This window comes from Lipophrys pholis (assembly GCF_963383615.2).
Source record: "Lipophrys pholis genome assembly, chromosome: 12".
Lineage (NCBI taxonomy): Eukaryota > Metazoa > Chordata > Actinopteri > Blenniiformes > Blenniidae > Lipophrys > Lipophrys pholis.
Window position 1 is genome coordinate 2,057,998 of NC_137641.1, and position 27,088 is coordinate 2,085,085.

General features: G+C 48.0%; 2 protein-coding genes across 3 annotated transcripts in view; one reads left to right on the forward strand and one right to left on the reverse strand.

Moving 5' to 3' along the window:
* The window catches only part of pbdc1 (polysaccharide biosynthesis domain containing 1), a 2,762-nt gene extending 2,232 nt beyond the window's left edge, over window positions 1–530 (forward strand). The window contains exons 5-6 of the mRNA XM_080477488.1: window positions 8–119; window positions 302–530. Coding sequence (XP_080333614.1) covers window positions 8–119; window positions 302–393 — 204 coding nt within the window. The 3' untranslated portion in view covers window positions 394–530. The remainder of the gene's footprint in view (window positions 1–7; window positions 120–301) is intronic.
* Window positions 531–674: 144 nt separating this feature from the next.
* Window positions 675–27,088, reverse strand: part of xpo7 (exportin 7) — a gene marked incomplete at its 5' end in the record, with an annotated part of 39,239 nt that continues 12,825 nt past the window's right edge. Inside the window, 25 exons of one of the 2 annotated variants that reach the window (XM_080477475.1) lie at window positions 675–3,025; window positions 5,306–5,433; window positions 5,957–6,055; window positions 6,789–6,946; window positions 7,032–7,170; window positions 7,916–8,130; window positions 8,212–8,294; window positions 9,002–9,109; window positions 9,188–9,276; window positions 9,597–9,703; window positions 10,003–10,111; window positions 10,345–10,408; window positions 10,669–10,749; window positions 11,054–11,127; window positions 14,432–14,567; window positions 15,701–15,806; window positions 15,881–16,074; window positions 17,032–17,204; window positions 17,460–17,606; window positions 17,703–17,822; window positions 17,920–17,993; window positions 18,792–18,957; window positions 25,307–25,411; window positions 25,851–25,916; window positions 26,710–26,876. In XM_080477475.1, coding sequence (XP_080333601.1) covers window positions 2,932–3,025; window positions 5,306–5,433; window positions 5,957–6,055; window positions 6,789–6,946; window positions 7,032–7,170; window positions 7,916–8,130; window positions 8,212–8,294; window positions 9,002–9,109; window positions 9,188–9,276; window positions 9,597–9,703; window positions 10,003–10,111; window positions 10,345–10,408; window positions 10,669–10,749; window positions 11,054–11,127; window positions 14,432–14,567; window positions 15,701–15,806; window positions 15,881–16,074; window positions 17,032–17,204; window positions 17,460–17,606; window positions 17,703–17,822; window positions 17,920–17,993; window positions 18,792–18,957; window positions 25,307–25,411; window positions 25,851–25,916; window positions 26,710–26,876 — 3,002 coding nt within the window. In that variant the 3' untranslated portion in view covers window positions 675–2,931. Of the gene's footprint in view, window positions 3,026–5,305; window positions 5,434–5,956; window positions 6,056–6,788; window positions 6,947–7,031; window positions 7,171–7,915; window positions 8,131–8,211; window positions 8,295–9,001; window positions 9,110–9,187; window positions 9,277–9,596; window positions 9,704–10,002; window positions 10,112–10,344; window positions 10,409–10,668; window positions 10,750–11,053; window positions 11,128–14,431; window positions 14,568–15,700; window positions 15,807–15,880; window positions 16,075–17,031; window positions 17,205–17,459; window positions 17,607–17,702; window positions 17,823–17,919; window positions 17,994–18,791; window positions 18,958–25,306; window positions 25,412–25,850; window positions 25,920–26,709; window positions 26,877–27,088 lie in introns of both variants that reach the window. The other variant, XM_080477474.1, reaches the window with a different exon arrangement.

Below are 27,088 nucleotides of genomic sequence, written 5' to 3' on the forward strand. Positions count from 1 at the left end.
TGTGTAGCGGTGGCGTCCGTTCTGTAACCAGTTCGAGGGTCTGGTGGAGGATTTTAACTACGGCACGCTGCTGCGTCTGGACTGTGAGAAGGACTACACGGAGGAGAACACCATATTCGGTGAGTCGTCTGGAACGCGGCAAAAAACCTCTGAGATTTTCATGAAGCTGCATGGAGGCGGTCGTCTTCATAAACTGAAACGTTAAAATCATTCCAAGTGTTTGATAGTTTTATGTTGTGGCCTTAAAATATGTGTGTGCTGGTTCCATGAAACCCTGGTCCTGACCCGGTTCTCTTCTCAGCCACCAGAGTCCAGTTCTTCGCCGTGGAGATCGCCCGGAACCGAGAAGGTTTCAACAATGTCGTGTTCACATCCAAATCCTCCAAAAGTTAAAAGTTTTTGGTCCAACTGTCGGAAATTCGATTCTTCTTCATGTGAAACAAAGTCGGACGTTTCTGGACGAAGTTCTTTGTTTGTATTTAAAGTGTTTCTGTGCCAATCAGCAAATAAAGTGTCCAACTGGATCTTCAGTCTGTGTGGTGAACCCTCTTCACGTCTCACTTTGGACCTTCACCTCCTCGGTCCCCAGTCATCCCCCGGTCGGTCCCCAGTCATCCCCCGGTCCCCGGTCGGTCCCCCGGTCGTCCCCCAGTGTGAACAGAACCAGACGTGTTAAAAATCAATGAGGTTTATTTGCAGTCACAATGCCGACACACTAAATGTAGCAGACATCCAAACAACTCAAACAGCTACTCACTCTATGGACCCAACACATTCACATCGGGGACAAAACCAAAGAACCGCCGGAGCGTCGGCCACGCCCCGGAGCGTCCAGAGCAGACGTGGTTAGAGATGAGCTCGTTGTCACAAACAGTTAGCAGCAACGTCGGAGAGAGAAACGAAGGTTGCTAAAAGACGGCCTCTCTCTGTACACGCTCCAGGCTCCGCCCACTCCCACCGCCACTCCTCGCTGTGATTGGCTGGTGGAGCTTCACATCAAGAAGCCACTGCGCACACACACGCACACACACACGCACACGCACACGCACACACACACGGGGGTGGTGGGGACTCCGCCACAGGACCTACAGGAAGGGGTTGGGGGGTTGATGGGGGCGTCCCGAGTGTAAACAAGATGGTGGAAACTGCACCCAGCCTACCAGAGGGGAACATGTAGCCACGACCACGATGCTTACAGGGGGCAGGGCCAGGGGGGGCTGGGAGGGAGGAGGGGGGGGGTACCAGGCCCACCGGGCTTCTCTGGGGGGGAGGGGGCGGAGCCAGGAACATTCGAGGAGAGGGGCGGAGCCGAGCCCTGCTCTGGCGGAAGGGGCGAGGCCTACTGAGGAGGGGGCGGGGCCTAGTAAAAGGAAGTCCAGCTGTCCATTCCGACGTGGAGACTGATTCACGAGTCTACCTAGTTTCTACGAAGTTTTTAACTTTCCGTGAAGAAACCGCAGACAGAAGTGGAATCTGATGGAGCTCCAGATTAAATCCTGATGAACTGAAACCTTCAGAAAGACGTCTAGAGCAGATTTCCTTCACTTTAACGTTCAACGCTTCTTTTTGCAGCGTTGGTAACGATTTAATCCACATCAGTTAACAGAGGAATAAAAAAATGGAAGGAACTGATGTTTGATAAAAGTTTGGAGGTAAATGTTCAATTCTGTCCAGAAAGTGACCGAAAGACTTTTAGTGTTTGTAACTGCAGAAAGACGTCGAGTTGATTCAAAGGTTTTCCTTCATTTGTAGGATCAGAGATGCAGTTTTTAGTTCCTAGTGATGTTTTGTTGTTTAATTGGAAGCAAAGAAATAAAAAACGTTTGATGTTTCTAGATGTTTTAATCTGAATTTAGAAAAAAAACTTTTATTCAACTAAAAAAAAGACACGCAGATTTTAACCTGAAAATGTTTCTTTTAAATACAAATGAAGCCCAAATACTTTTAATCGACTGACTTAAGGAGGAAACGAGCCGAGCAGCTCCTAAATCTTTACTTTCTGATGAAGCGACACTTTGAGGGTTTTTTTAGATTCGAAGATGAAAACTTTTCCCGAATTGATCAAAATGAATATTTATTATTTAGTTTGGTGTTCAAGACAGAAAATCTTAAAATAAGATTTCAGTTTTTGACGCTGGGAATGTTAGAAATAGACGTACATTCGATTTCTGAACAGCGGCTGTGGATCTTCATTTTAGTATTTTTCATGGTTTACATCCTGACTCGTCTGCCTACAAAATAAAATCAAAAACCTTTTGGAAATGTAAAAGCAAAGGCTTGTGATCAGTTTGGTGGCTGTGATCTTCTTGTGATGAATTTAGTTGAAATCCTTAAACGTGCTTAAAGAGACGCCATGTAGTGTTGTACTTCATTTGCCCCGCTGTGACCCCCCCCCCTCCCCGAAAACAGGCGCACCGTCCCTTTAAATCTATTTACATCACTTCAGAGCAGAGAGGGAAATGTACATCGTGGAGGCTCCGCCCCTTCCTGTTGGCCCCCCCGGGCGGCTTCACGGACTCACTCCACTGTAAAAAGCTCAGTCACACCTCCGTTTGTTTTTTGTTTTTGACGCTCCTGCGAGTTTTTAAACTCCGTCGTTATAAACATTGTTCAAAATGTTACCAAAAGAAATGTACACTTGGTTCTCCGGGTGCTTGTTTCTATACAAGGCAGGCAGAAGCGGATTACATCGTTCAGACTCGCCGCCCTCCACCCTCCCCCGACATGCGACCCCCCCTCCCCCCCACCGTGACGAGTCGGACCCACGCAGACTGGCTTTAAAATAGATCTGTATATATTTATATATGCTTATATCAAAAAGGAGGCGGCGGGGAGTTGAGCCGACGCGGTGAACCCCGGGCATCCGGGCCCGGGGGAGGGGTGCACGGGGCGGGGGGGTGGGGGGAGGAAGGTGAGGCTCTGTGAGGAATGTCAGCTCATCATGTCGTTGCTGTTGACGCCGTACGTGGAATTCTTCATGCTGTCGTTCACCTCGCGTCTGAACACCGACAAGTTCTGAGTGAACCTGCAACACACACACACACACACACACACACACACACACACACACACACACACACACACACACACACACACACACACACACACACACACACACACACACACACACACACACACACACACACACACACACACACACACACACACACACACACACGCACGCACACACACACACACACACACACGCACACAATTTCACGTGAAAACCTGTTTTTCAGATTTTAAGAAGTTTTACGTTTCCATGACAACGACAAATGATGAAAATAATCGTCTTAATGTCCTTCTACTGAGCATGTGCAGTACAACTGGTTACTATGACCACCATCAGCGCCTCCACCTTCTACACAGAGACGGAGCGTTTTCATAAAGTTACGTTTCATGTTTCTATAGACATGGAGTTGGAGTTTTGTCCTGTTTCCACGGAGACAGTCGGAGCGTTTCCAAAAGTTGCATTTCCCCCCCATTTCCATGGAGATGGAGCAATTTTAAAAAGTTGCGATTTCAGTACCGTTGTCATGGAAACGACTCACAAAATACTACCGAAGTTTTCACTTGAAAAGGGCCTGAGACTACAAAGATGGCCGACTTGTGGTCACAGTAGTTCCCTTGTCAACAACTAAAACTCCCTCGGTAAATAAACGGTAGAGAGAGAGAGATAGACAGAGACAGATAAATAGAGAGAGACAGATAGGGGGCTTTTCCACCGGAAAGAACCAGGTTCTAGTTCTGGTCCAGGACCAGACTCGGCACTAGTTCTTGGTCTTTCCACCTCCAAAGCCCCGGCCTATCAGGGGCTAAACTGCTGCTACGCTGGCCCCACTTCATTGCTGGACCAGAGCGGCGCTACACTGGGGCCAGACGTGTCATCAGCTGGGGGCGGAGTTACCTCTGGAGTTATCTCTGGAGGTATCTCTGGAGGTATCTCTGGAGGTATCTCTGGAGTTACCTCTGGAGTTACCTCTGGAGTTACCTCTGGATTTATCTCTGGAGGTACCTCTGGATTTATCTCTGGAGGTACCTCTGGATTTATCTCTGGAGTTACCTCTGGAGTTACCTCTGGATTTATCTCTGGAGGTACCTCTGGAGGTACCTCTGGATTTATCTCTGGAGTTACCTCTGGAGGTACCTCTGGAGGTACCTCTGGATTTATCTCTGGAGTTACCTCTGGATTTACCTCTGGATTTATCTCTGGAGGTACCTCTGGAGGTACCTCTGGATTTATCTCTGGAGTTACCTCTGGATTTACCTCTGGATTTATCTCTGGAGGTACCTCTGGATTTACCTCTGGATTTACCTCTACCTAAAAGGCGGAAGCGAGGCTGAACCGGCTTTTTGAAAACCCCAGCGAACACGGACCCCAGAGTGGTTATTGAGAAAAAAATTTAAAATAACACGTGTGAACGATATAATAAGTCGTTCCCTGAAGTTAATAATACGAGGGAACGGGATTATTTAATCCCCGTTCGCGGAGGATGGAAACAGCTTTTAGAGCAGCGTTCTATCATTCTACACCTCCATTCTATCATTCTACACCTCCGTTCTATCATTCTATCATTCTACACCTTCATTCTATCATTCTACACCTCCGTTCTATCATTCTACACCTCCGTTCTATCATTCTACACCTCCATTCTATCATTCTACACCTTCATTCTATACCTCCATTCTATCATTCTACACCTCCGTTCTATCATTCTACACCTCCATTCTATCATTCTATCATTCTATCATTCTACACCTTCATTCTATCATTCTACACCTTCATTCTATCATTCTACACCTCCGTTCCTCCATGTTGAAGCTTTTGATTCAGACACGTCCAGAAATAAAGTGAAAGGAGCAGAAAGTCACTATGGAATGTTGGAATGGTGAAAAATAAGACCCAAACTCAAACAAGCGTTATTTGTTCCCCTCTATGTCCACTCTGGGGCTCTGGACTAAAACAAGACGGACGTGAACAAACACCAATAGAGAGACAAAGAGACGTGATGTCTTCTGGCTCTTTGGTTCATCAGAGGTTCAGGTCAGACTAGATGGAGCGACCCGGACTAAACCTCTGGTACAGTCCGTCTCCTGGTTCCTGGACGAGGCTGTCAGAGCGGAATTGGTGAAATCAGTGACGTATCACGTTTTGGAGTGTCACAGTGACGTAGCTCTACTGGCTCCGCTAACGGTGGAAAAAGAACCGGTTCTTTGGCGGAGCTCATTTAAGAACCGACCCTGAACTAGAACCTGGTTCTTGTTGGTGGAAAAGCTCTACCAGAGAGAGAGGGAGAGTTGGTACCTGTCCCGATTCTTCGTTAGTAGATTTCTCTCGATTCCTTCCATCAGGTTCTCAAAACATAAGTGCATCGCCTGCTGCTTCTCTGGAGGTTGACTGTTCACGATGCTGTTCCTCAGGTCAGCAAAGTACTACACACACACACACACACACACACACACACACACACACACACACACACACACACACACACACACACACACACACACACACACACACACACACACACACACACACACACACACACACACACACACACACACACACACACACACACACACACACACACACACACACACACACACACACACACACACACACACACACACAAAAGTTAAAACTCAATCAATTTATCTGAATGTTTTTAAAAATTATTCTTAACCAAATTCACCCATTCAAAATTCAGTTAATCTCCAAAAATCAATAATCTAGAATAAAATTTCCCGTTTTGAGAATGATGATTTATTAATCACCTTCATCCGGAAAATTACACACAAACATCACATCTTACCTGGATTGTGACAATAAATCATTCATTCATAAAAATCCAGAAAAACATCATTTATTCACCGAGAAATAATTCTTGAAAACAATATATGTCTTTTATTAATCTGGATTATAGTGTGTGTGTGTGTGTGTGTGTGCGTACGTCACCTTCTCGTTGAGCAGGATGAGTCCGAGCAGCGGCCGTGACATGGACCACTGGTTCCTACAATCCTCGAAGATGATGATGTTCAACACAGTGGAGAGCATCTGCAGAGAACACACACACACACACTTCAGAGAGCAACGCAACACACACACACAATGCAACACGCACTTCAGAGAGCAACGCAACACACACTTCACAGAGCAACGCAACACACACTTCAGAGAGCAACGCAACACACTCCAGAGAGCAACGCAACACACTTCAGAGAGCAACGCAACACACTTCAGAGAGCAACGCAACACACTCCAGAGAGCACGCAACACACTTCAGAGAGCAACGCAACACACTTCAGAGAGCAACGCAACACACTCCAGAGAGCACGCAACACACTCCAGAGAGCAACGCAACACACTTCAGAGAGCACGCAACACACTTCAGAGAGCAACGCAACACACACTTCAGAGAGCAACGCAACACACTCCAGAGAGCAACGCAACACACTCCAGAGAGCAACGCAACACACTCCAGAGAGCACGCAACACACTTCAGAGAGCAACGCAACACACTCCAGAGAGCAACGCAACACACACTTCAGAGAGCAACGCAACACACTCCAGAGAGCAACGCAACACACACTCCAGAGAGCAACGCAACACACTCCAGAGAACAACGCAACACACTTCAGAGAGCAACGCAACACACTTCAGAGAGCAACGCAACACACACTTCAGAGAGCAACGCAACACACACACACACACTTCAGAGAAAGAAAGAGACAGACAGGCTGAGGAGTGATTGTGTAGTCAGTGTGTAGTAGTTGTGTATTTTGAGGACCTGCTGGATCATCTCGGGGTGCTGCTGCATGATGTGGAGGAAGCGGTCGTCGGTGGCCATGGGTGTGGGTCGCTTCTTGGTGGAGCGCGACAGCTGCTTGAACAGGTAGGTGACGATGTGGTCCAGACTGGAGCAGCAGCCGGTGCACACCATCGTGTCTGAAACACACACACACATACATGTAGCAACACACACAGAGGTGTGTGTGTGTGTGTGTGTGTGTGCACACGCCGCTCTGCTCACCGAGCGCCGTCAGCCCCTCGGAGATGGACGACAGGATGTACATGACCACGTGAGGCTCCAGGCTGGCGATGAAGTTCATGTGGTCCTGAGTCAGAACCTCCAGCAGCGAGTAAAAGGACTGGCTGAGCTTCGGGTAGTCCTGCAGAACCAGAACAAGACCAGAATGGATCAGAAGCAGACCAGAACAGAACCAGAGCAGAACAGATCAGAACAAGACTCAGACCAGAACCAGAACCAGAACCAGAACCAGAGAAGGACGGAACAGAACCAGACAAGAACAGGATGGATCAGAACGGAACAGAACCAGAATAGATCAGAATGGAACAGAACCAGACAAGAACAGGACGGAACAGAACCAGACAAGAACCAGAGCAGGACAGAACCAGAGCAGGATGGAACAGAACCAGAGCAGGACAGAACCACAGCAGAACAGAACCAGAGCAGAACAGGACCAGAGCAGAACCAGAGCAAGACGAAACCGAACCAGAGCAGAAAGGACCAGAACGGAACAGTCAGCACCTCGGTTAAACACTCGGAACAAATCAGGCAAAACCTGTTTAATCTACTCTGAAAATCAACAAACGGGATCAAAGATTAACTACAATTAATTAACTGGAATAAAAATCTGTAAAGAATTTATAAAAAATCCAAATTTAAATATCTAAAATAGTTTAAAATAAAAAAACCTGTACAATTATGTAACAAACAATGTATAACTAATAGAATGAAGTTTGATTAAGTAATTTTTTAATACAATAGAAAAGTATTAAAAGCTAAACTTGCAAGAAGTTAAAAAATAAGGCAAAAGTAAAATTTGTATAAAACTAATTAGATTCCGACTGTTTTTGCTCTTTCTGTTTTGTTTGAAGAGGAGGTGCTCCTACCAGCAGGTCGCTGTGCGGTATGGACAACAGCAGCTTGATGAAGGTCTGCAGAGCGTTGTCCAGCGCGTCGTCGCCGTAGAGACGGAAGACGCCGAAGTTGACGTAGTTGCCGCTGAGCACCGCCTTCAGCATGGCGAAACACACGCTGACGCCCTTCAGCTTCACGCCGTACACCTGGTCCTTTGGCACCTCGCCCAGCGTTAAGATCCGGTTCCCTGGGTCAAAGGTCAAAGGTCAGAGTGGGCTGGGGCGGCCAGTGGGGGGCGCCACACCTCTCCTACACCTTCCCTTCTTACCGTAGGTTGTGATCATCTTGCTGGTTTCTCTGAACAACAGGATGCCGTTTGGTGACGACACGTCAAACTGAAGCCGCTGAGATCTACACACACACACACACACACACACACACACACACACACACACACACACACACACACACACACACACACACACACACACACACACACACACACACACACACACACACACACACACACACACACACACACACACACACACACACACACACACACACACACACACACACACACACACACACACACACACACACACACAATGAAATAGGTTTTACAAAGTCGAAGTCGAGTGGAGGGGGCGATTTGGGATCAGTGGTAGAGTCGGTCGGTTCGAATCCCACACTATCCAAGTCATTGTCGTTGTGTCCTTGGGCAAGGCACTTTACCCACATTGCCTCGTATGAATGTTGGTGGTGGTCAGAGGGGCCGTTGGTGCAAGATGGCAGCCATGCCTCTGTGAGCAGCCCCAGGGCATCTGTGGCTACAACGTAGCTTAGCATCACTGGTGTGAATCAATAATGGTCTCTGTATGCGCTTTGAGTCCGCGTGAAAAAAAGCACTATATAAATCCAAGCCATTATTATTATTACAGAAACAATAGAAGGCGCCCCCTGCAGGACCCGGTCACCTCTGTCGTCATGGTATCAACAAACTGGCTCAGGATCCGTTTAAAAGATGTTTCAAGTGAAAACACATCCATTGTGCGTTTTGGTTTCAGAAACATGCTAACAGTTAGCCGCATGCTAATTGCGGCATGCTCACAGTTTACCTGTTGTGTACCAGCTCAGCCATCAGTTTGAGGACTGGAGTGGTGCATGCTGGGTCGTGGTACCACAGTTCGATGGCCCTCTGCAGGATGGGCATGTAGGCCGGGTATCTGCACTGCTGGTTAAGGAGTTACTGAGAGGAGGAGGAGGAGGAGGAGGAGGAAGAGGAGGAGGAGGTGTGAGGATACATCCAGTCAAACAGCATCATGAAGCTCGTCTTGGCGTTGAAGGCGAACGCGATGCCGCGGAGGTCCCGGACCAAACCCACCAGCGTCCTCTGCAGGAGAGAACACACAGACAGAGTCTGTCGTAATGTGGATTTTTTTTTAAATCCTAAAATCTTAATGATAAGAAAGGGTTACATTTCAGGATTTAAACTTTTTCCATCAAATCTAAAGCTGAGCTTCCTTTGCACATTAGCTTAGCATCGTCCTAAAGAACTGTGTTACCTACGCACATTTGATAGCATGTGTTAGCACAGCATTGTCTTAGTGTTCTGATTGCATTCCAGTCTTTCCATAGTGCTTTGATAGCGTAGCACTTTGAGTGCTTAGCATTGTGTTAGCATAGCATTTTGATAGGATAGCATTGTGTTACCTTAGCTTCCTGCTCGTTGAAGGTATTCGTGCTCAACATCTGAGCGACGGTTTCAAACGCTGCCGTCAGCGGCAACATGAACTGTTCGAACTGATCTTCGTCCTCACCTACAATCACACACGCACACACGCACACACACACACACACACACACACACACACACACACACACACACACACACACACACACACACACACACACACACACACACACACACACACACACACACACACACACACACACACACACACACACACACACACACACACACACACACACACACACACACACACACACACACACACACACACACACACACACACACACACACACACACACACTTCAATACTGTGGTGCATCGATTCAGTGAATAAGACATACTTTACTCTGTGTGCGTGTGCTTTACCCAAGTCGACCATCAGGAGGCGTCCCAGTGCAGTGTAGAAAGTGGTGCGACACCTCATGTCACTCAGGTTGGACTGATTGTTCACACCCAGGAAGGAGAAATGTTCACTCTGCCACAGACACACACACACACACACAATCATACACACTAACTAAGAATCACATAAACACTTTTAAAGCCAGGCGAACAGCTGAAATCCATCTAACTGGAGTCGACAATACGTCTCAAATTTATCAGAAAAGGTCAGAAATCAAACTAAACTACAAGAAAATCAAACTTTTTGTTTGAAAAAAAGTCTGAAAAGGATTTAATCAGGAACTACGTGTGTGCTAAAGTACTCACTGTGTGGTTATTCAACATGAACTGCACCGCACTGAGCTTCACCAGCTTCCTCACACTGCTGTACGTACACACACACTGTCAAGGAGAAATACACACACACACACACACACACACACACACACACACACACACACACACACACACACACACACACACACACACACACACACACACACACACACACACACACACACACACACACACACACACACACACACACACACACACACACACACACACACACACACACACACACACACACACACACACACACACACACACACACACACACACACACACACACACACACACACACAAGGATATCCCAGAGAGAGGTCGTTGAGCAGCTGCAGTGTTTTGGAGGTGATTGGTTCACACTGACCCCAGTACTTCAAGTTTGTAATGCTGAAACAAGAAATGTCATGAGATTCACTTCTGATCTACCTGCTCTACTTCTACACACCAAACACATATTTTAAGGTCCTGAAAGAATATTAAAGCCACTTAAGGTGTAAACTGTGACAGTTGATAGAGACATGACCTTTGACCTCCAACAGGTATGAACTTATTCTAACTCTAGTTCCACAACATCACGTTAACATGCAGCGTTAGCGACACTTCAGCAGACGATTTTGGTGGAGCAGGAAAACACTGGTCAGTCTTTGACAGGATGTATTGCGAGGCTCCGCCTAAGTGTGTCAATACTCACATTTTCCCTATAAACACGCTGAGTACCATCGTCTCGTCGTTCAGACCCAGAACTTCTGAAAGTCGCCGGTAAAGCTGCAACGCACGCACACACACACACACACACACACACACACACACACACACACACACACACACACACACACACACACACACACACACACACACACACACACACACACACACACACACACACACACACACACACACACACAAAAATCAGCTAGTTCAGTTTTGCAGACACAACAGCACCACCTAGAGGGAGGAAGTGTCTAAACATGTACGAGACGGTCTAAAACTAGTTTGAAACGAGCACAAAACGAGTAAAACCTGTAGTTTGACACCAGAATCCTCACAGTGAAGGAACTCTTTAACATCACCCCTGTTTTTTAGTCTGCTTCCGAATCTCCGTCCAGATGAACAATGACGGCTTTTTGAAAATTAAAAGTCGGAGTTAAAGTTCGGAGGAGTTCAGGTTCTTGTGGTCAAACTGTGGTTGTTTTTAACTTTACTGATGACATTACTATTTTCTGAATTGGACTCATAGTTTCTCTGCACTCTTCGTGTTTTTCAGCCAACGCCCATCTCCCCGGTCACCATAGCAACCAGCGTCACCAGGGGACTGGCGGATTGAGATCCTTTGAGAAAAGAATCGCGTTTACATGGTGTTTTGAAAACGATGTCTGTTTCCATGGGAATGGCAGTAGTAGTTTTCATGTTGGACCACTAGTTGGTGCTGTTAGTTTTAGTACTGAAAGCACACACACATGCAACAGAAAATAATGAGAACACAGACATTCTAGGACTACCAAGTTGGATTGTTATTAAGGTGACTGTCAAAATAAAACTACGACATCCAGGAGATTATTGACTGGGAGTCATGACACCACGGAGGCAGACACGTCCATCTGGTGTGCATTTCCACGGAGACGGAGTTCCTGCCCACACGAGCTAAAACCATCTTCTTTCTCCGCATCATTCTTAAAAGGTTCCCCGTCCACACGGGAAACATCTGCGTCTACGACACCATGAAAACGACTCAAATCAATGTCGTACATCTGCCAGGCCTATAGGTGGCACTGTAACACTGCCACAGAAATAAAGCAGAAACAGAGAAGTAGGGTGTTTCCTCATAGTGCCTCCTTTCTCCTTTCCTATGCACTATTCCTTAACCACATAGATGACGTCACAGGGTTAGGAGGCTTCCTAAAGGAGTCAAGGAAAGGTGTTAGGAGGCTTCCTGAAGGAGTTAGTGAAAGGTGTTAGGAGGCTTCCTAAAGGAGTTAGTGAAAGGTGTTAGGAGGCTTCCTAAAGGAGTTAGTAAAGGTGTTAGGAGGCTTCCTAAAGGAGTTAGTAAAGGTGTTAGGAGGCTTCCTAAAGGAGTTAGTGAAAGGTGTTAGGAGGCTTCCTAAAGGAGTTAGTAAAGGTGTTAGGAGGCTTCCTAAAGGAGTTAGTAAAGGTGTTAGGAGGCTTCCTAAAGGAGTTAGTGAAAGGTGTTAGGAGGCTTCCTAAAGGAGTTAGTAAAGGTGTTAGGAGGCTTCCTAAAGGAGTTAGTGAAAGGTGTTAGGAGGCTTCCTAAAGGAGTTAGTGAAAGGTGTTAGGAGGCTTCCTAAAGGAGATAGTAAAGGTGTAAGGAGACTTCCTAAAGGAGATAGTAAAGGTGTAAGGAGACTTCCTAAAGGAGTTAGGAAAGGTGTTAGGAGACTTCCTAAAGGAGATAGTAAAGGTGTAAGGAGACTTCCTAAAGGAGATAGTAAAGGTGTAAGGAGACTTCCTAAAGGAGTTAGGAAAGGTGTTAGGAGACTTCCTAAAGGAGTTAGGAAAGGCGATCATGTTGTTGTGGTAATCGGACCACACTTCCACTAGGTGGCGTAATAATTATGCGACGGCGGTGAAGGTTAGTGACGTCTGTCGTGGTAAAACAAGTAGAAATGTGATAAAAGTAGTATAAAGGTGGTTCCTCTCACGTTCCTCTGAGGTTCTAACCTCTGATATAAAGTCAAATATCTCAGGTTTGAATGTAAATCAAAGGAAAAGAGGAACTAAAGGGAAACGGCTGGCAGGTGAATAAAGAACCAATCAGAGTGAGAAGAGGCTGCACTAAAACTGGACTTTACTGTGTTGGTTCTACAACATCCAGAACATTCCTCCTTGGGATCTGAGTTCTAGATGATTTCAAGTGGTTCTAGGCAGATTATTGCTTTGGTAACTTACATGATCTGCTCCTTTTTCAGTCATCCTGAGTTTCCCTGAACGCTCCGATGAGCGGGTTCCTTTAAATGTTGTCGCCGCAAGGAATTGTGGGGGAACATGAGCTGGTCTCCTTTGGTAAAGGAACCATCAGTGGTTCCTAGGCTAAAGGAGGTTCTAAATGATGCATCAGTGGTTCCTAGGCTAAAGGAGGTTCTAGAGGATGCATCAGTGGTTCCTAGGCTAAAGGAGGTTCTAAAGGAAGCATCAGTGGTTCCTAGGCTAAAGGAGGTTCTAAAGGAAGCATTGAGCCTCCTTTCCTTAGCTTAGGTAGAATTCCAACGCTCCTTATCATGGCCGCCACTAGAACACTTCTGGGGTTAAGGAGAAGTGAATAGGAAAGGAGACAGGAGGGACTATTAGGAGACAGGAGGGACTGTTAGGAGACGGGAGGGACTGTTAGGATGTACTCTTAGAAAAGGAAAAATCCAGCATGTGTCCTTATTAAAGTGACGAGCATCAGCAGCTCCTGCAGCTCCACCTGGAGCAGGTAGTCCGCCATGTTGGTGGTGTTAATGACGTCACGGAGAGGGAGGCGGGGTTATAGGTCGAGAGGTGGGGCCATGACATCATCGTTTTCCGTTAATGTGCGTCTTTCACTCTCCTAAAACGCTGCGTCGTTTTCAAGATCAGACAGAACCCATGCTACCTGAAACAGCGTGGTGGTGTGGGCGGGGCCTGAGCCGTTGTCAAAGTTGGGCTTCAGTGAGTCCGAGCTCCATTATTTCAGAGACAGACGCTCAAAAGTTACGAAAGTTTTGCATGTTCACTAGAAGTCCTTGTCGTGGGAACAGGGCCTCAGCTTTGTTTCACTAAATGTTCCATTTCTCTTTCCCTGCTCACTCAGTTTCCTCCAATGAGGAGTGACGATGAGCTTGAGGGAGGCGGAGCTCTGGAGTCTCAACTGGCAGACATGTTTCCTGACTGTGAGGGAAGCTGGACACCAACACCAACAAGCACACCGCTACTACTACCTACTTTCCACCACTTATCTGGGACGGTCAGTTTGCAGGTTCTGACCCAAACAGAGACAGAAGCAGAGGGATGAGCAGGAGGAAGAAGAGGAGGAGGAAGAGGAGGACATCTGCTGGGTTCTGGTGCGACGGAGAGTTCCGGACAAACGTCTCACCTTTGATGATTTCTGCACCTGGTCTCCGATGTAGATCTTCCTGAACTGCTCGAAGAAGCTGAGCATGGCGAGCTCCAGCCGCTCGTTGCCGGCCTGAGCGAGGCGCGAGTCGGTCAGGTTCATGAGCTGGAGCACCCTGAGACACAGACAGAGCGCCGCCATGACACCCAGTACTGAGCAGGGACTGAAGGAGCCTTCTGCTTCCTACAGACAATCATGTTAGACATCTAGTATGTTCTCTCTCTCCCTTTCTCCTGTAGTGTCTCTCTCTCCATCACTCTCCTGTAGTCTCTCTCTCCCTCTCCTGTAGTCTCTCTCTCTCTCCCTTTCTCCTGTAGTCTCTCTCTCCCTCTCCTGTAGTCTCTCTCTCTCTCCCTTTCTCCTGTAGTGCCTCTCTCTCCCTCTCCTGTAGTGCCTCTCTCTCCCTCTCCTGTAGTCTCTCTCTCTCCCTTTCTCCTGTAGTGCCTCTCTCTCCCTCTCCTGTAGTCTCTCTCTCTCCCTTTCTCCTGTAGTCTCTCTCTCTCCCTCCCTCTGCTGTAGTCTCTCTCTCCCCCTTTCTCCTTTAGTCTCTCTCCCTCCCTCTCCTTTAGTCTCTCTCCCTCCCTCTCCTTTAGTCTCTCTCTCCTGTAGTCTCTCCCTTCCTCCCTTTCTCCTGTAGTCTCTCTCTTCCTACCTCTCTTTCTCCCTTTCCACTAGTCTCTCTCCTCTATAGTCTTCTTCCCTTTCTCTTTCTCCCTCTCTCCTGTAGTCTCTCTCTCCTCTATAGTCTCTCACTCCCTCCCTCATTACATTATTTCAGAATCTTTGGTCATTAAATCCTTTTTCCTTTTTAACTGCAGTTTGTTACTTGATTGATCAAAGTGACTCAGTAACAGTACAGAAGTTCTTCTCTCAGTCTGTAGACCCCCAACGTGCTCTGAAGCGTGCCCTGAAGCGTGCTCTGAAGCGTGCTCTGAAGCGTGCCCTGAAGCGTGCTCTGAAGCGTGCTCTGAAGCGTGCCCTGAAGCGTGCTCTGGAGCGTGCTCTGAAGCGTGCCCTGAAGCGTGCCCTGAAGCGTGCTCTGAAGCGTGCTCTGAAGCGTGCCCTGAAGCGTGCCCTGAAGCGTGCTCTGAAGCGTGCTCTGAAGCGTGCTCTGGAGCGTGCTCTGAAGCGTGCCCTGAAGCGTGCTCTGAAGCGTGCTCTGAAGCGTGCTCTGAAGCGTGCCCTGAAGCGTGCCCTGAAGCGTGCTCTGAAGCGTGCCCTGAAGCGTGCCCTGAAGCGTGCTCTTACCGACAGACTAACTCTCCATCCATGGCGTCCTGCTCGTCAGTGCTGGCGAAGGAGACGCGTCCTCCGATCACCGCCCCGATGATATAAACTAACCAGGTGAGTCGTCCTGCACACAGAGGAGGGGAGTGCGTCAGACCGTGGTGGCGGCGTTCCGGTGGCGTTCCAGCGTGCTGCACGTACCCTCCTGCACGGTGATGTCCACGGCGCTGGAGTTGGTGGACTGCAGCAGCTCCTGGTACGTCTGCGCCGCCTGGTCGAACAGCTGCACCAGCAGGGCACACGTCTTCTCGTACTCGCAGCGGCCGATGGTGGACAGCTGGTCCAGCTGCTGCTGCACCAGGCCGGCGTCGTCCAGAGGATCCTCCAGACCGTCTCTGTCAAACAAACCCCGGGAGAAAACGTCACACTCTAAACAGACCAGAGTGGTCTCCTCTCGGGACCGCCGATGAGGCGTTCAGGTGCTCAGCATATTTGTTCTCCTGCTTCATCTGCACATTTTTCAGTGTGGGCGGAGTAATAATATCTGTTCAGTGAGATAAAGGAGATTTGACTGATTTGTGTTGCATGTCTTATTGTGCACTCTGTTCAGGAGGTGTTCAGGTTCACGGCTGAGTGTAGGATTTTTAGAATTAGTCAGCTTGTTTTGGACTTTGAGAGGTAGTTGCACGTTTCTAAAGCTTTTTCAAGCTACTTTTGCATTTTTGAGTGTCTTTGACGAAATATGAGATGAGGCGTTCAGGTACACTGCTGAGTGTGGTTCAACACCTGCTCCTTGTTGTTATTTTCCAGCTACATATGAAGATCTTTTACTCTGTAACTGAACAGTAACTCACTCTTAACTTGTTTTGGACTTTTTCCTGTGCAAACACTTTTTTTGTTGTTGCCATAAACACTTTTAAGTGTCCATATCAGGAGGCGTTCAGGTGGAGTCAAGGTTTACATTTGGTGAATGCGGTCATTTTACAGCTTTACCAGATCCTATCACAGGCTGAAAGTAGCATGTTTACATCACTGTTAACTTGTTATACATGTTTTTATTTAGGTAAAATTTGTACTTTTGGTGCTACATTGTATAATTTTGTGCTTGTTCTGTATTTAATTTAACGTCTGTTTGGTACAGCTGAACCTGCAGCTGATTCATTTTGGTGCTCTGAGGAGGCTGGCGGGGATTTATTCTGTGCCGCTACATTTCCTGAAGCTCAGCCGACATTTTGTACTTTTTGTTTTTTTCAAAGTCAGATGCAGGAGTTCATGCAGGAGGAATTCAGGTATAAAGAGGCCGAAATGTGCATTCTGTGGCTCTTTTGTTCTTGACCGACACGCACACACACCTGAGAATGACGTGGACGGACTCCAGCCGCGACGTGATGTAGGCCTTGGTGACCTCAGGTGTGTACGTCTCCAGCAGGTGAGGCTCGGTGGCTTTGACGTAAGGAACCGACGCAGCCAGACGCTGCCACAGACTCAGCAGGTAGTGAACGCTGTTGGGGGCAAACTCCCAGTGCTGTCACACGGGGGAGGACCAATGGTTATTTAAAAAATGGTATGAGAACTTTAGGGGCCCCAGCATCGATCCCAGTGGAACACCACAAGTTTACACTGCTAATCACAGCTGGACACAGACTTTCACACATTAAATACCCCATCATCAGAAGATCACTCATTACTGTTGTAGCAGTCCGTCACACCACAAACCAACCACAGCTCAGCTGACACGGCGCCCCCGGGTGACGCCCCCCCCCCCGGGTGACGTTCTCACCTGCAGACTGGTGACGGTGAAGTTGGCGATGAGTCGAATGACCTCGGGATAATTCTCCACCTTGACCAGCTCCCCCAGCTGGTAGTTGCTCTTCAACCTCGCCAACAGGCGGCAGAACTCGTGGTAGTTATTAGGATCCGGTAAACACTGCCACACACACACACACAGACACACATTAGAGGCAGTGTGTTCGTAACTTTGCATGCGCCAGTATTTATGCCTTTGAGTGTGTGTGTGTCTCACCTGTGGATTGGCCAATATTCTCTTCACTCCGTCCACCAGATGTGAGAGAAACTTTGCTCGCTCTGCGTTGTTGAACAGCGACCGTCTGACCGAGGCGATCTGAACTAGACATGACAACACCTGTGCACACACACACACACACACACACGCACACACACTCTAACTGGGACTGACAGGTGGAGCTGCAGAGGTAAACATCTCAGTTCCCGGTACTCACCAGCGGGGAGAGGGACGGAGGGATGGAATGATAGAGATTGAAAAACAGCTGCAGGGTCGAGGAATCAAGAAATGCTGCGAGAGACGAAACAGTCACAAACTCAGATGTTTTAGACACTCGTGGCTGCAGATCACATGACTTGTCACACACCGAGGCTTTGAACCCCAAACCGTTAACTCATACAGAAACTGAACAATTCAGACCAAAACTAATTTATCCAAAATGAAATCATCTGAAAACAAATAAAGTCATACAGAAATCTAATGTAATCCTGAAAAGCAATCCAGAAAATCCAATAAAAAACAATCCCAAATAATCTGTTAAATTAGAAGAAAAATAATCAAATCATCAGAAAAATTTATTATGAAGTCATCTTGAAATGTAATTTAATCTAAAAACATTTTTACCAGAAAATCACAAAATAATCTGTTTAAGTTGGAAAACTCTAGAAAATAACCAATTCAGAAAAGTATAATGAATCCATTGGGAAGATTAATTTTCTTTCAAATAATCATTAAAGTGAACATGATTATATTCAATGTGATTATACAAAAAATACCTTTGTATAAAATAAATTTGGAAAACACAAAACAGTGCTGAGGTTCAAAAAAGTAACACTTAAACCAGAATATTAAATAAATAATCTATTAACCTACAATGCAGATAAATTACCATTTCATTGAAAAAAATGATAAATTTATCCAAACTCCTAAGCCTTAGAAAGTGATGTGTGTGATTAATCTAAAATATGTTCATCCACACGGCGTCTCAGTCCTGCAGACAAGTTAATCATTGATCTAGAGAAAAAAAAACTGCAGAGGGAGGAGCCGGAGCTCCGCCCACCCCCCACTCCGCCCCGCCCCGCGTCCCACCTGATCTCCAGGACGTGGGGATCTGCACGGTACACAGGTCGTCCGAGGACTCGTCTGTCGACGTGCCGATGAAGTCGTAGTTCAGACAGTTGTAGCTGAGCTTCAGCAGCTGCATGAGGAGGCCGTGCTGCGACTCATCGTTCAGGTTCAGGTTCTTCCCCGAAGCCTGGAGGACAGAGAGAGAGAGACAGAGAGGAGGGAGAGCAGAGAGAGAGAGAGAGAGCGAGAGGAGAGAGAAAGAGCGAGAGAGGGAGAGAGACAACGAGACAGAGGGAGGAAGAGAGAGACCGAGAGAGAGAAAGTAGGGAGAGAAAGGAGAGAGAGAGAGAGAGAGAGAGAGAGAGAGGGAGAGAGAGAGAGGGAGAGAGAGAGAGGGAGGAGAGAGAGAGAGAGAGGGAGGAGGAAGAGCAGAGAGAGGAGTGAGAGAGGAGAGAGATGAGGGAGAGAGAGAGAGGGAGGAGAGAGAGAGAGAGAGGGAGGAGGAAGAGCAGAGAGAGGAGTGAGAGAGGAGAGAGATGAGGGAGGGAGGAGAGCGAGGGTTAATAAAGGCCCGAGGTTGATTTGTGGCAACATGTTTGTTTACATGTACATGCTGTGTTTTACACTGAAGTCACGTTGGACTACGTGATGATCAAGAACATAGACCTCTAGCTATAGTTTTATAAAAGTCTATGGTGAAGAGCATTTCCTTTTTGATTTTTGTTTGTTTTCAGTTGATCATGATCATGTGTAAAATGAGACTATTTATTAATTTTGATTCGTGCATGAGGGTGAATCTTCACTCTGTCACTTTAATAAAGTTGTGGGTCTGCATGCAGTTCTTGTCCTCACCATTGACGTGTGGGGGCGCTAGTCTTAAACGTCCCATTAAGGGGGGCTCCGGGTTCTGGATGGACGGTTAACTGAGAGTGACCTCCAGGGCCTGATAGGGGTGTGCGTGTGCGTGTGCGTGTGCGTGTGTGTTGGGGTGTGTGGGTTGGGGTGTGTGGGCTGGGGTGTGGGGCTGTGTGGAGTGGGCGAATGAGGGGGGGTGCCCTGGCCACTGGCCTCCGGCTGGGCTCGCACTGGGCCCTGCGGGTCTCGGACTCTGCTGTCTGGCCGTTGGGTGGGGTGGGGGCTCCCTGCCCGGGTCCCCTTGCGGCGCCTTGTTTGGGGGGGTGTGGCCCCCCGGGTCCTAGGCCGGCCGCTCGGGAGGTGGGGTGGGGCAGCGCGGGGGGTCCAGCTGGGCCAAGGTCCTAGCGACGGGGGGACCCCCTCCCTCAGAACCCTCCCTGCCTTACCTCACCTTATATTACCCCACAATAGGGAACAGTGGGGCGGTGCCTAGGTGGGGGGTCCAGGCTACTTAATTGCGGTCTGGGTCCTCCCCCGACTTTGCACCACCCACAATTTTAACCACACTTAGTCATGCAGGGTCTTGAGGGGGTAAGCCGCTTTCGGGGTTCTGCCGCTTGTCAGCGGTAGAACGCCCGGGCCCCGCTACCCCCCAATTTTAAACCGCACCATAGACACACACATCGCATCCACCTTTTCAAAACACAAAAACACACCCTTACATACATCCAACACACATATAGGGCAGGGGAAGGGCGGGAGACGTGGCTCCCCCCAGCACCTCCCGCTGGGGTCCCGCCCCGGCCCGGGGTGAGTGCGGCTGGAGTGCGGGGGGCGCGCTCCCTCGGGCGTGGCGCTTGTGGGGGGGCTGGGGTGCGGTGCTCCTTCTCCACTTGCTGTTGGATTGGTGGAGGTTGGGATACCGCGGTGGCCGGGAGGGGGCCCGGCCGGCGGCCTGAGGGTGCGAGAGTCATCACTCCCCCCCCCGTTCCGTGTGTGTGTGTGTGTGTGTGTGTGTGTGTGTGTGTGTGTGGGTGTGGGTGTGGGTGTGGGTGTGGGTGTGGGTGTGGGTGTGGGTGTGTGCGGGGTGGGTCATGGGTTGGGTTTCCCAATCAAGACCCGGGGGGAGGGGTTATGGGGCGGGTGGATTATGAGGCTCCTGGGGGTGTAGAGTTGACTGTTCTCCGACCGGGGCCTGCGCCGGGCTTCGCTTTCCTGGGTCTGGGGGCGGGGCTGGTCCGGGGCGCGGCGGCTGGGGCCGTCTCTGCCTTGCCGGGTTGGGGGGGGCGGTGGGTGGGCCTGTTCCCGGGGGTGCGGTGGGACTCGCCGCCGGGGTTGGGGGGGCTCTCGGCCCGCTCGGCCCGGGGGCCCTGCTCCGGCCTTTTCTCGGCTTGGCAGCTTGGGTCGGGGCCTGGGGCCCTGTGCCCTTTGTCCTTCTCTTGTGGGCCCCTCTTGCCTGGGGGGGATTCCTCTCTGCATTCTCCGTCGGGTGCTTTTTGGGCGGGGGCGGGGCTCTCTGGGGTGGTTCGCTGGGGTCTCCCCGGGCCTGGGGGGCTTCTGTCTGCCGGGGTGGCGGTGTCCGGGCGCGGTGGCCTCGGACCCCGGGGTGTCACCACGGGTCCCCCCACAACAGTTCCGGCCACACCCAGTGGACAAGCCACACACACTCACATACACGCACACACACACACACACACTTTCACTCCTCACGAAAGGTGCTTCTGAAGTTGCTTGTTGTCTGTCATCATTTGCTCAAACTTTAAAAATCATGTTCCTCTTTTGTTGTTGCCTCTTTGTTATTTCATGTTCCTGCTTCACGTTACTATCTAGATAGAGCTGCTCAGGCTGGTTAAATCTAGGAAATCATCTTACTGTCTAGATAGAGCTGCTCAGGCTGGTTCAATCTAATAACAGTTGGAAAGTATTTGGATGAGTGTGATTATTGCAAATAATATATGTAGCACAACAAGGACATTGTATGTTATCCCCTTCCCCCCACCCCCCTCCCCCCTCCCCCCTCGACTTTCTTCTCTCTCTTCTCTTCTCTCTCTCTTTGTGCGTTCCCCCCCCGGTCGTGTACGGCAGCCATGCCAGCTTCTGACGGAGAAGGCAACAGGAGGAGACTCCAGGTCTCTCCCTGTTGCAAGACCAAAAACTGTTCTGACTCCGAAGGCTCTCAATCACATCATATTGTTGGCCCAAGCTGCCGAACAGGACAAGGGCAAAAGAAAAGAGGAAAAAAAAAAGAAAAAAAAAGAAGAAAAAAAAAAAAAAAAAACGTCCCATTAAATCAGACGGCTGCTCAATTTCAAACAAGGAAACTTGGTAAATGTTGGATTTCCTCATAAAGAATCATGTGTGGGACTCTGAGGAGCAGCAACAGAAGCTGATCCAGGTCTGTGGAGCTTCTGTCTGAAGGTAAAGTCTATAAACTAGTATTAATATTCAGCACTGTGTTGTATAAGATGGTGCTGAGGACTGGAGCTCTGGTCGTCATGTGTGTTTGGTGTCAATTATTAGTTTGTTGATGTGTGTTAATGTATTTCAGAGGTTATTTTGTGCAGGTTAATGTGGATTTCATTCCCGGTGGAATCGCACTTTTGTTTTGTTTTTTCCATTGACGTTCATACGACTTCCAGACAAGACGTCCATGCAATGTCCTGGAAATTCATACAAATATTGTAATGAAGGGGCGTGGCTTGACCGCGATGGAGTAAGCCGTGTTTAGCTTGAGCTCCCGTCGAACCTCTACTAAAAGCAATATTTAATGAGTATTTTTATGTATACAGCAACTATAACTTTATTGATATAACTCCAAAGAAGGCTCCTTCACTGAGGACGGACAAATGGCGACTAATTTGCGGAAATACAAGTATTCTGGCCCAGCCAGCACGAGGACAAGCAACTCCTCGGACCAGAGTGTTTCCAAGAGTCCAGGTGAGAAGACCCCACCCCCAGCGGATACCGGAGAGATGGAAATAGCGAGCTTAAAGTCAGAAATCCTTCTTTCACTTAAAGCGGATATTTCAGTGGTGATAAAGTCCGAACTGAAAAATGCCCTCGCTGAAGATTTTGATTTTCTTAAGAGCGAGCTGAAAGCAGTGAAAACGGAGATAATCAACAACACCGCTGCGCTGAAATCCGATATCGACCAAATGACGGCGAACATCAGACAGGTCGAGGGGGGACTTTCAACATGGTCGGACGAAGTCGCCACTCTCCAGAATACAGTGAGTGATATGAAGATAGAGATGGCAAAACTTCAAGATAAGTGTGAGGATATGGAAGGGAGAATGAGGAGGTGTAATATAAGGATCATCGGCATCCTGGAAACGCCTGACTCCAGCGCCACAGTGACGGTGTCGAAGATGCTAAGGGAGGTGCTGCAGCTGGACAAAGAGCCGCTCGTCGACCGCTCACACCGGACCCCGGGCCCGCGGAGGTCGGATGGAAAACCGCGCGCCATCGTGGCTAAACTCCACTACTGCCAAGACTGCGCCGAGGTCCTGCGTCGCGCTCGCGGGCCACTGCGTTTTAAAGGAGAACTGCTCACCATCTTCCCTCACTACACTCCGGGGGTGGCCAAGGCTCGGGCCGCGTTCACGGAGGTGAGAAAGCTCCTCCGCGACCGACAGGGAGTCCGTTACGGAATAATGTTTCCAGCCCGCCTCAGAATCACTTACAAAGGAGAAGCCGTGGAGTTTACGGATCCGAGCAAGGCTGTGACGTATGTGAAGGCGAGCATAATTCCAGGTATGGAGGCTGGACAGTGCCTCTGAGATTGAAAATGTTTGAATGCCTGTTCTGACCTGCTTGTTCTGTGACGCCGAGTGAATCTCAAATCCTGAAACGTTATTTCACGCATGCATAACTTCTCATTTTTTTATTTTTCTCCTACAAGAAAACTTAAATTCATATTTACATTGGTATATTAATGTTTCTATGTAATTACAAGCTAGAGAACATCCTGATTAACACGTCCATAAATATCTCTAGTTTATTTCATGTTTATTATGGGTTGTAACAACTATGTTTGTTTAGTTGCTCAGTATTCCCTTTCATAATTATGACTGTGATACACTGTACAATATAGTACTACAGACTTTGTCATGTTGAATCTTGCTGTTCAAATCCTACTTGGAAGGCTTGGCGGGTGAAGCATTGAGCTTTCTAGTTCCCCAAGACAAGCACAATACGTGTGGATTTTTGTTCAAGGGATGTTGTAATCACCTTGTCCGTGTAGGTGAGGGGGGGTGGAAGTTAACTGGACCATCTTATAGACCGAAATTATACCATTGCACCTCTTTCTTTAAATATATTTTGAACTGTACTTTACAGTCCTTGGGTTTCATGTGTGATGCATATTTCCTTGCATACACACTATGGCCAACATGAGTAACTTAAGAGGATACAGCCGCCCTGTTAACTTTATAAGTTGGAACGTCAAATCCATGAATCATCCAGTAAAGAGGAAAAAAGTCCTTTCACACCTAAAACAGCTGGATACAGACATAGCCTTTTTGCAGGAGACGCATATAAGCTCAGGAGACAGTACTCGGCTTCTTAGAGGGTGGGCTGGTCAGGTGTACCAATCCAATTTCCACTCAAAGATTCGAGGTGTTGCTATTTTGATTAATAAAACTACTCAATTCACAGTATCAGATGTACAGAAAGATAGCTCTGGGCGATACGTCATTGTTGTGGGAAAACTATACACACTTCCAGTTATTTTAGTATGCATCTATGCCCCAAACTGGGATGATCCCAAATTCTTTACAAACCTTTTCTCTCGTTTACCAGATATGACAACACACTACCTGGTACTTGGTGGTGACGCCAACTGTACACTTTCTTCCCATATGGATCGGAGTGTTTCTAGGAGGGCATCCCTGTCAAAATCGGCTCACTCTTTTCAGCACTTCCTAAAAAACTATGGAGTGGCAGATGTCTGGCGATTTCGCAACCCCACTACCAGAGCATATTCCTATTTTTCCTCTGTCCATAGGACATATTCACGTATCGACTGCTTCTTTGTAGACTAAAGGATCCTTCATACTATAAAAGACTGCCAATATGGAGCCATAGTCTTCTCTGATCACGGCCCAGTCATTATGAAAATGCAGTTTCCAAATACACAAATCACATGTCGTCTGTGGCGACTTAACCCTTTACGTCTTTCAGACCAAGAGTTCACCGCTTTTATATCAGCTGAAATTAAAATGTTTCTCGACATTAAACAAACACCAGGAATGTCACCCTCTGTTGTATGGGAATCACTAAAGGCATATCTAAGGGGCCAAATAATCTCATACTGCACAAATAAAAAAAGAGTAAACACTGAACGTCTTAAAAAATTAACAGATGAAATATTGGAATTGGACACGCTGCACAGTCTCTCCCCCACGGCAGACACTATCACAAAACCTCTGTCACTTCAAAAAGTGTAATGAATACAGTTTGCGTTAAACCCCCCCCCCCCCCGGGGTGAGCACCCCTGAAAGCCGGGGTATAGTTCGCACACTGCTGCAGTCACACTATCGGATGAGAAGAGGAAGATCATGGTGTGGTCTGTGAATCTGTGAAGCTTTGAGAAGTCCTGTTGTGTGTACCAGGCTTAAGGTGCTCAGAGTCACTGAAAACACTACTTTCTGAAAACGCTCTGTCTCCATGGCAACACACACCTGTTTGAGCAGGTTACAGGACAGAGTGAAGATGTCAAAGAGTGACGAGTCTCTGAAGGACGACGCAATCTTCCTGTGTTTGGTCAGCGGGTGTGTCGTGTCGGCCTGAAACTCACACACACACACACACACACACAATCCATTAATCCTGTTGAAAAACCAACAAACAAACACCAACCTTGAAATAAATAATCTGAAAAACGTTTAAACTTCTTCTGACAAAACCCCCCAGAAATGAATCAGTTAATCTCCAGAAATCAGAAGAAAATTCTTCATTTTGAGAAAGATAAACAAATAATCCCGAAATCCAGGAAAATAACCCAATACCAAAGATTTCAAGAAAATCTTTTTTTTCAGTTCAGCCATTCATCTAAATATAATCCTGTGATAGAGAGAAAAAAATATCCCTTTATCAAGAAAACAATCCCGTCATACATTCTCTCATCTTGAAAACAATCGACGAATCTGCCACTAAATAATTTGTGCTTCCATTGTGAGACGAGTCTTGTTGACAGCCACAGTTCACCTGAGCACCGGGACTCACCTGGTTGATCTCATTGGTCAGCTGAGACAGGATGGTGACGCCGATGATGCAGTGCTCCACGCTGTCCTGCTGGGACAGGAAACCAAACACATTTATTTTATGGCGTCATATTATCAACGTTTCATGTCCTCCTGGTCTGGTCGCTCCAGAAACCTTCAGTATTCTAAGGTTCTAGCTCCTCCTTGATTTTCCTCATTTGAATATTGGATCATAGGAGCTACATTCAGAATCTGCTGTGTCTGTGTGAGCTGGACTGGCTCCGCCCACACATGCCCATCTTGGGAAGAGGAGGAAGTACTTCCTCTCGTGGTGCCATGTGCCAGAGCAGAGCTGCCTAATTGTGGGAGGAGTCAAAGGGAGGGCCTACCTGGATTGGGATTGGCTAAACCCCCGATGACACTATATAGGGTTTGATTTCTGATTGGCTGGTTGGAGCAACACACTTTTTAAAACCTGAAACAAGCCAGGGACAGAGAGGACAGACTGTCTTCACTTCTGGGGCGTCAGTCCAGGTATGGGGACGATTAGTACTACTGGAGAACCTTGAGGAAGTGGAAGACACACCCATAGGCCTGTCGCGATAATCAATAAATCAATTAATTGCACGATAATTAAAAATGAGCTCGATAAGTTTGCCAGGCTCGATAATTTTTCATTTCCCAAAGACGTCACTGTGAACGGCGCTCTCACAGTTTAATGTTGTTTTAGAGAGCTGCCAGATTTCTGAGCCTTCCAGTGGAAAACCCGGTAAGGCTCACTGTAAATGGGCCTTATCATGGAGGGGGAAAACAGCCAATCAGCACCAGGTGAAGAACCCGCTGAGAGTTTATGGTAAGATGTTAATGTCGTCTGTTCTGACCTGCAGGAAGCGAGTGACGTCGGCGATGACGTTCCTGAACACGTAGTCATCCTTCTGACAGTCGAACCAGCCCAGCTTGGTGATGCGGGCGTAAAGCTGGATCAGAGCCTGTGTCACGAAGGCCGCCAGCTTGGGCCGCGTGGCCAGGTAGTTCAGCACATAGTTCCCTTAAACACAGACAGACAGACAGACGTCAGACCCTTCAATGTGGCTTACATGTGAAAGGTGTGTGTGTGTGTGTGTGTGTGTGTGTGTGTGTGTGTGTGTGTGTGTGGGTGTGGGTGTGGGTGTGGGTGTGGGTGTGGGTGTGGGTGTGGGTGTGGGTGTGGGTGTGGGTGTGGGTGTGGGTGTGGGTGTGGGTGTGGGTGTGGGTGTGTGG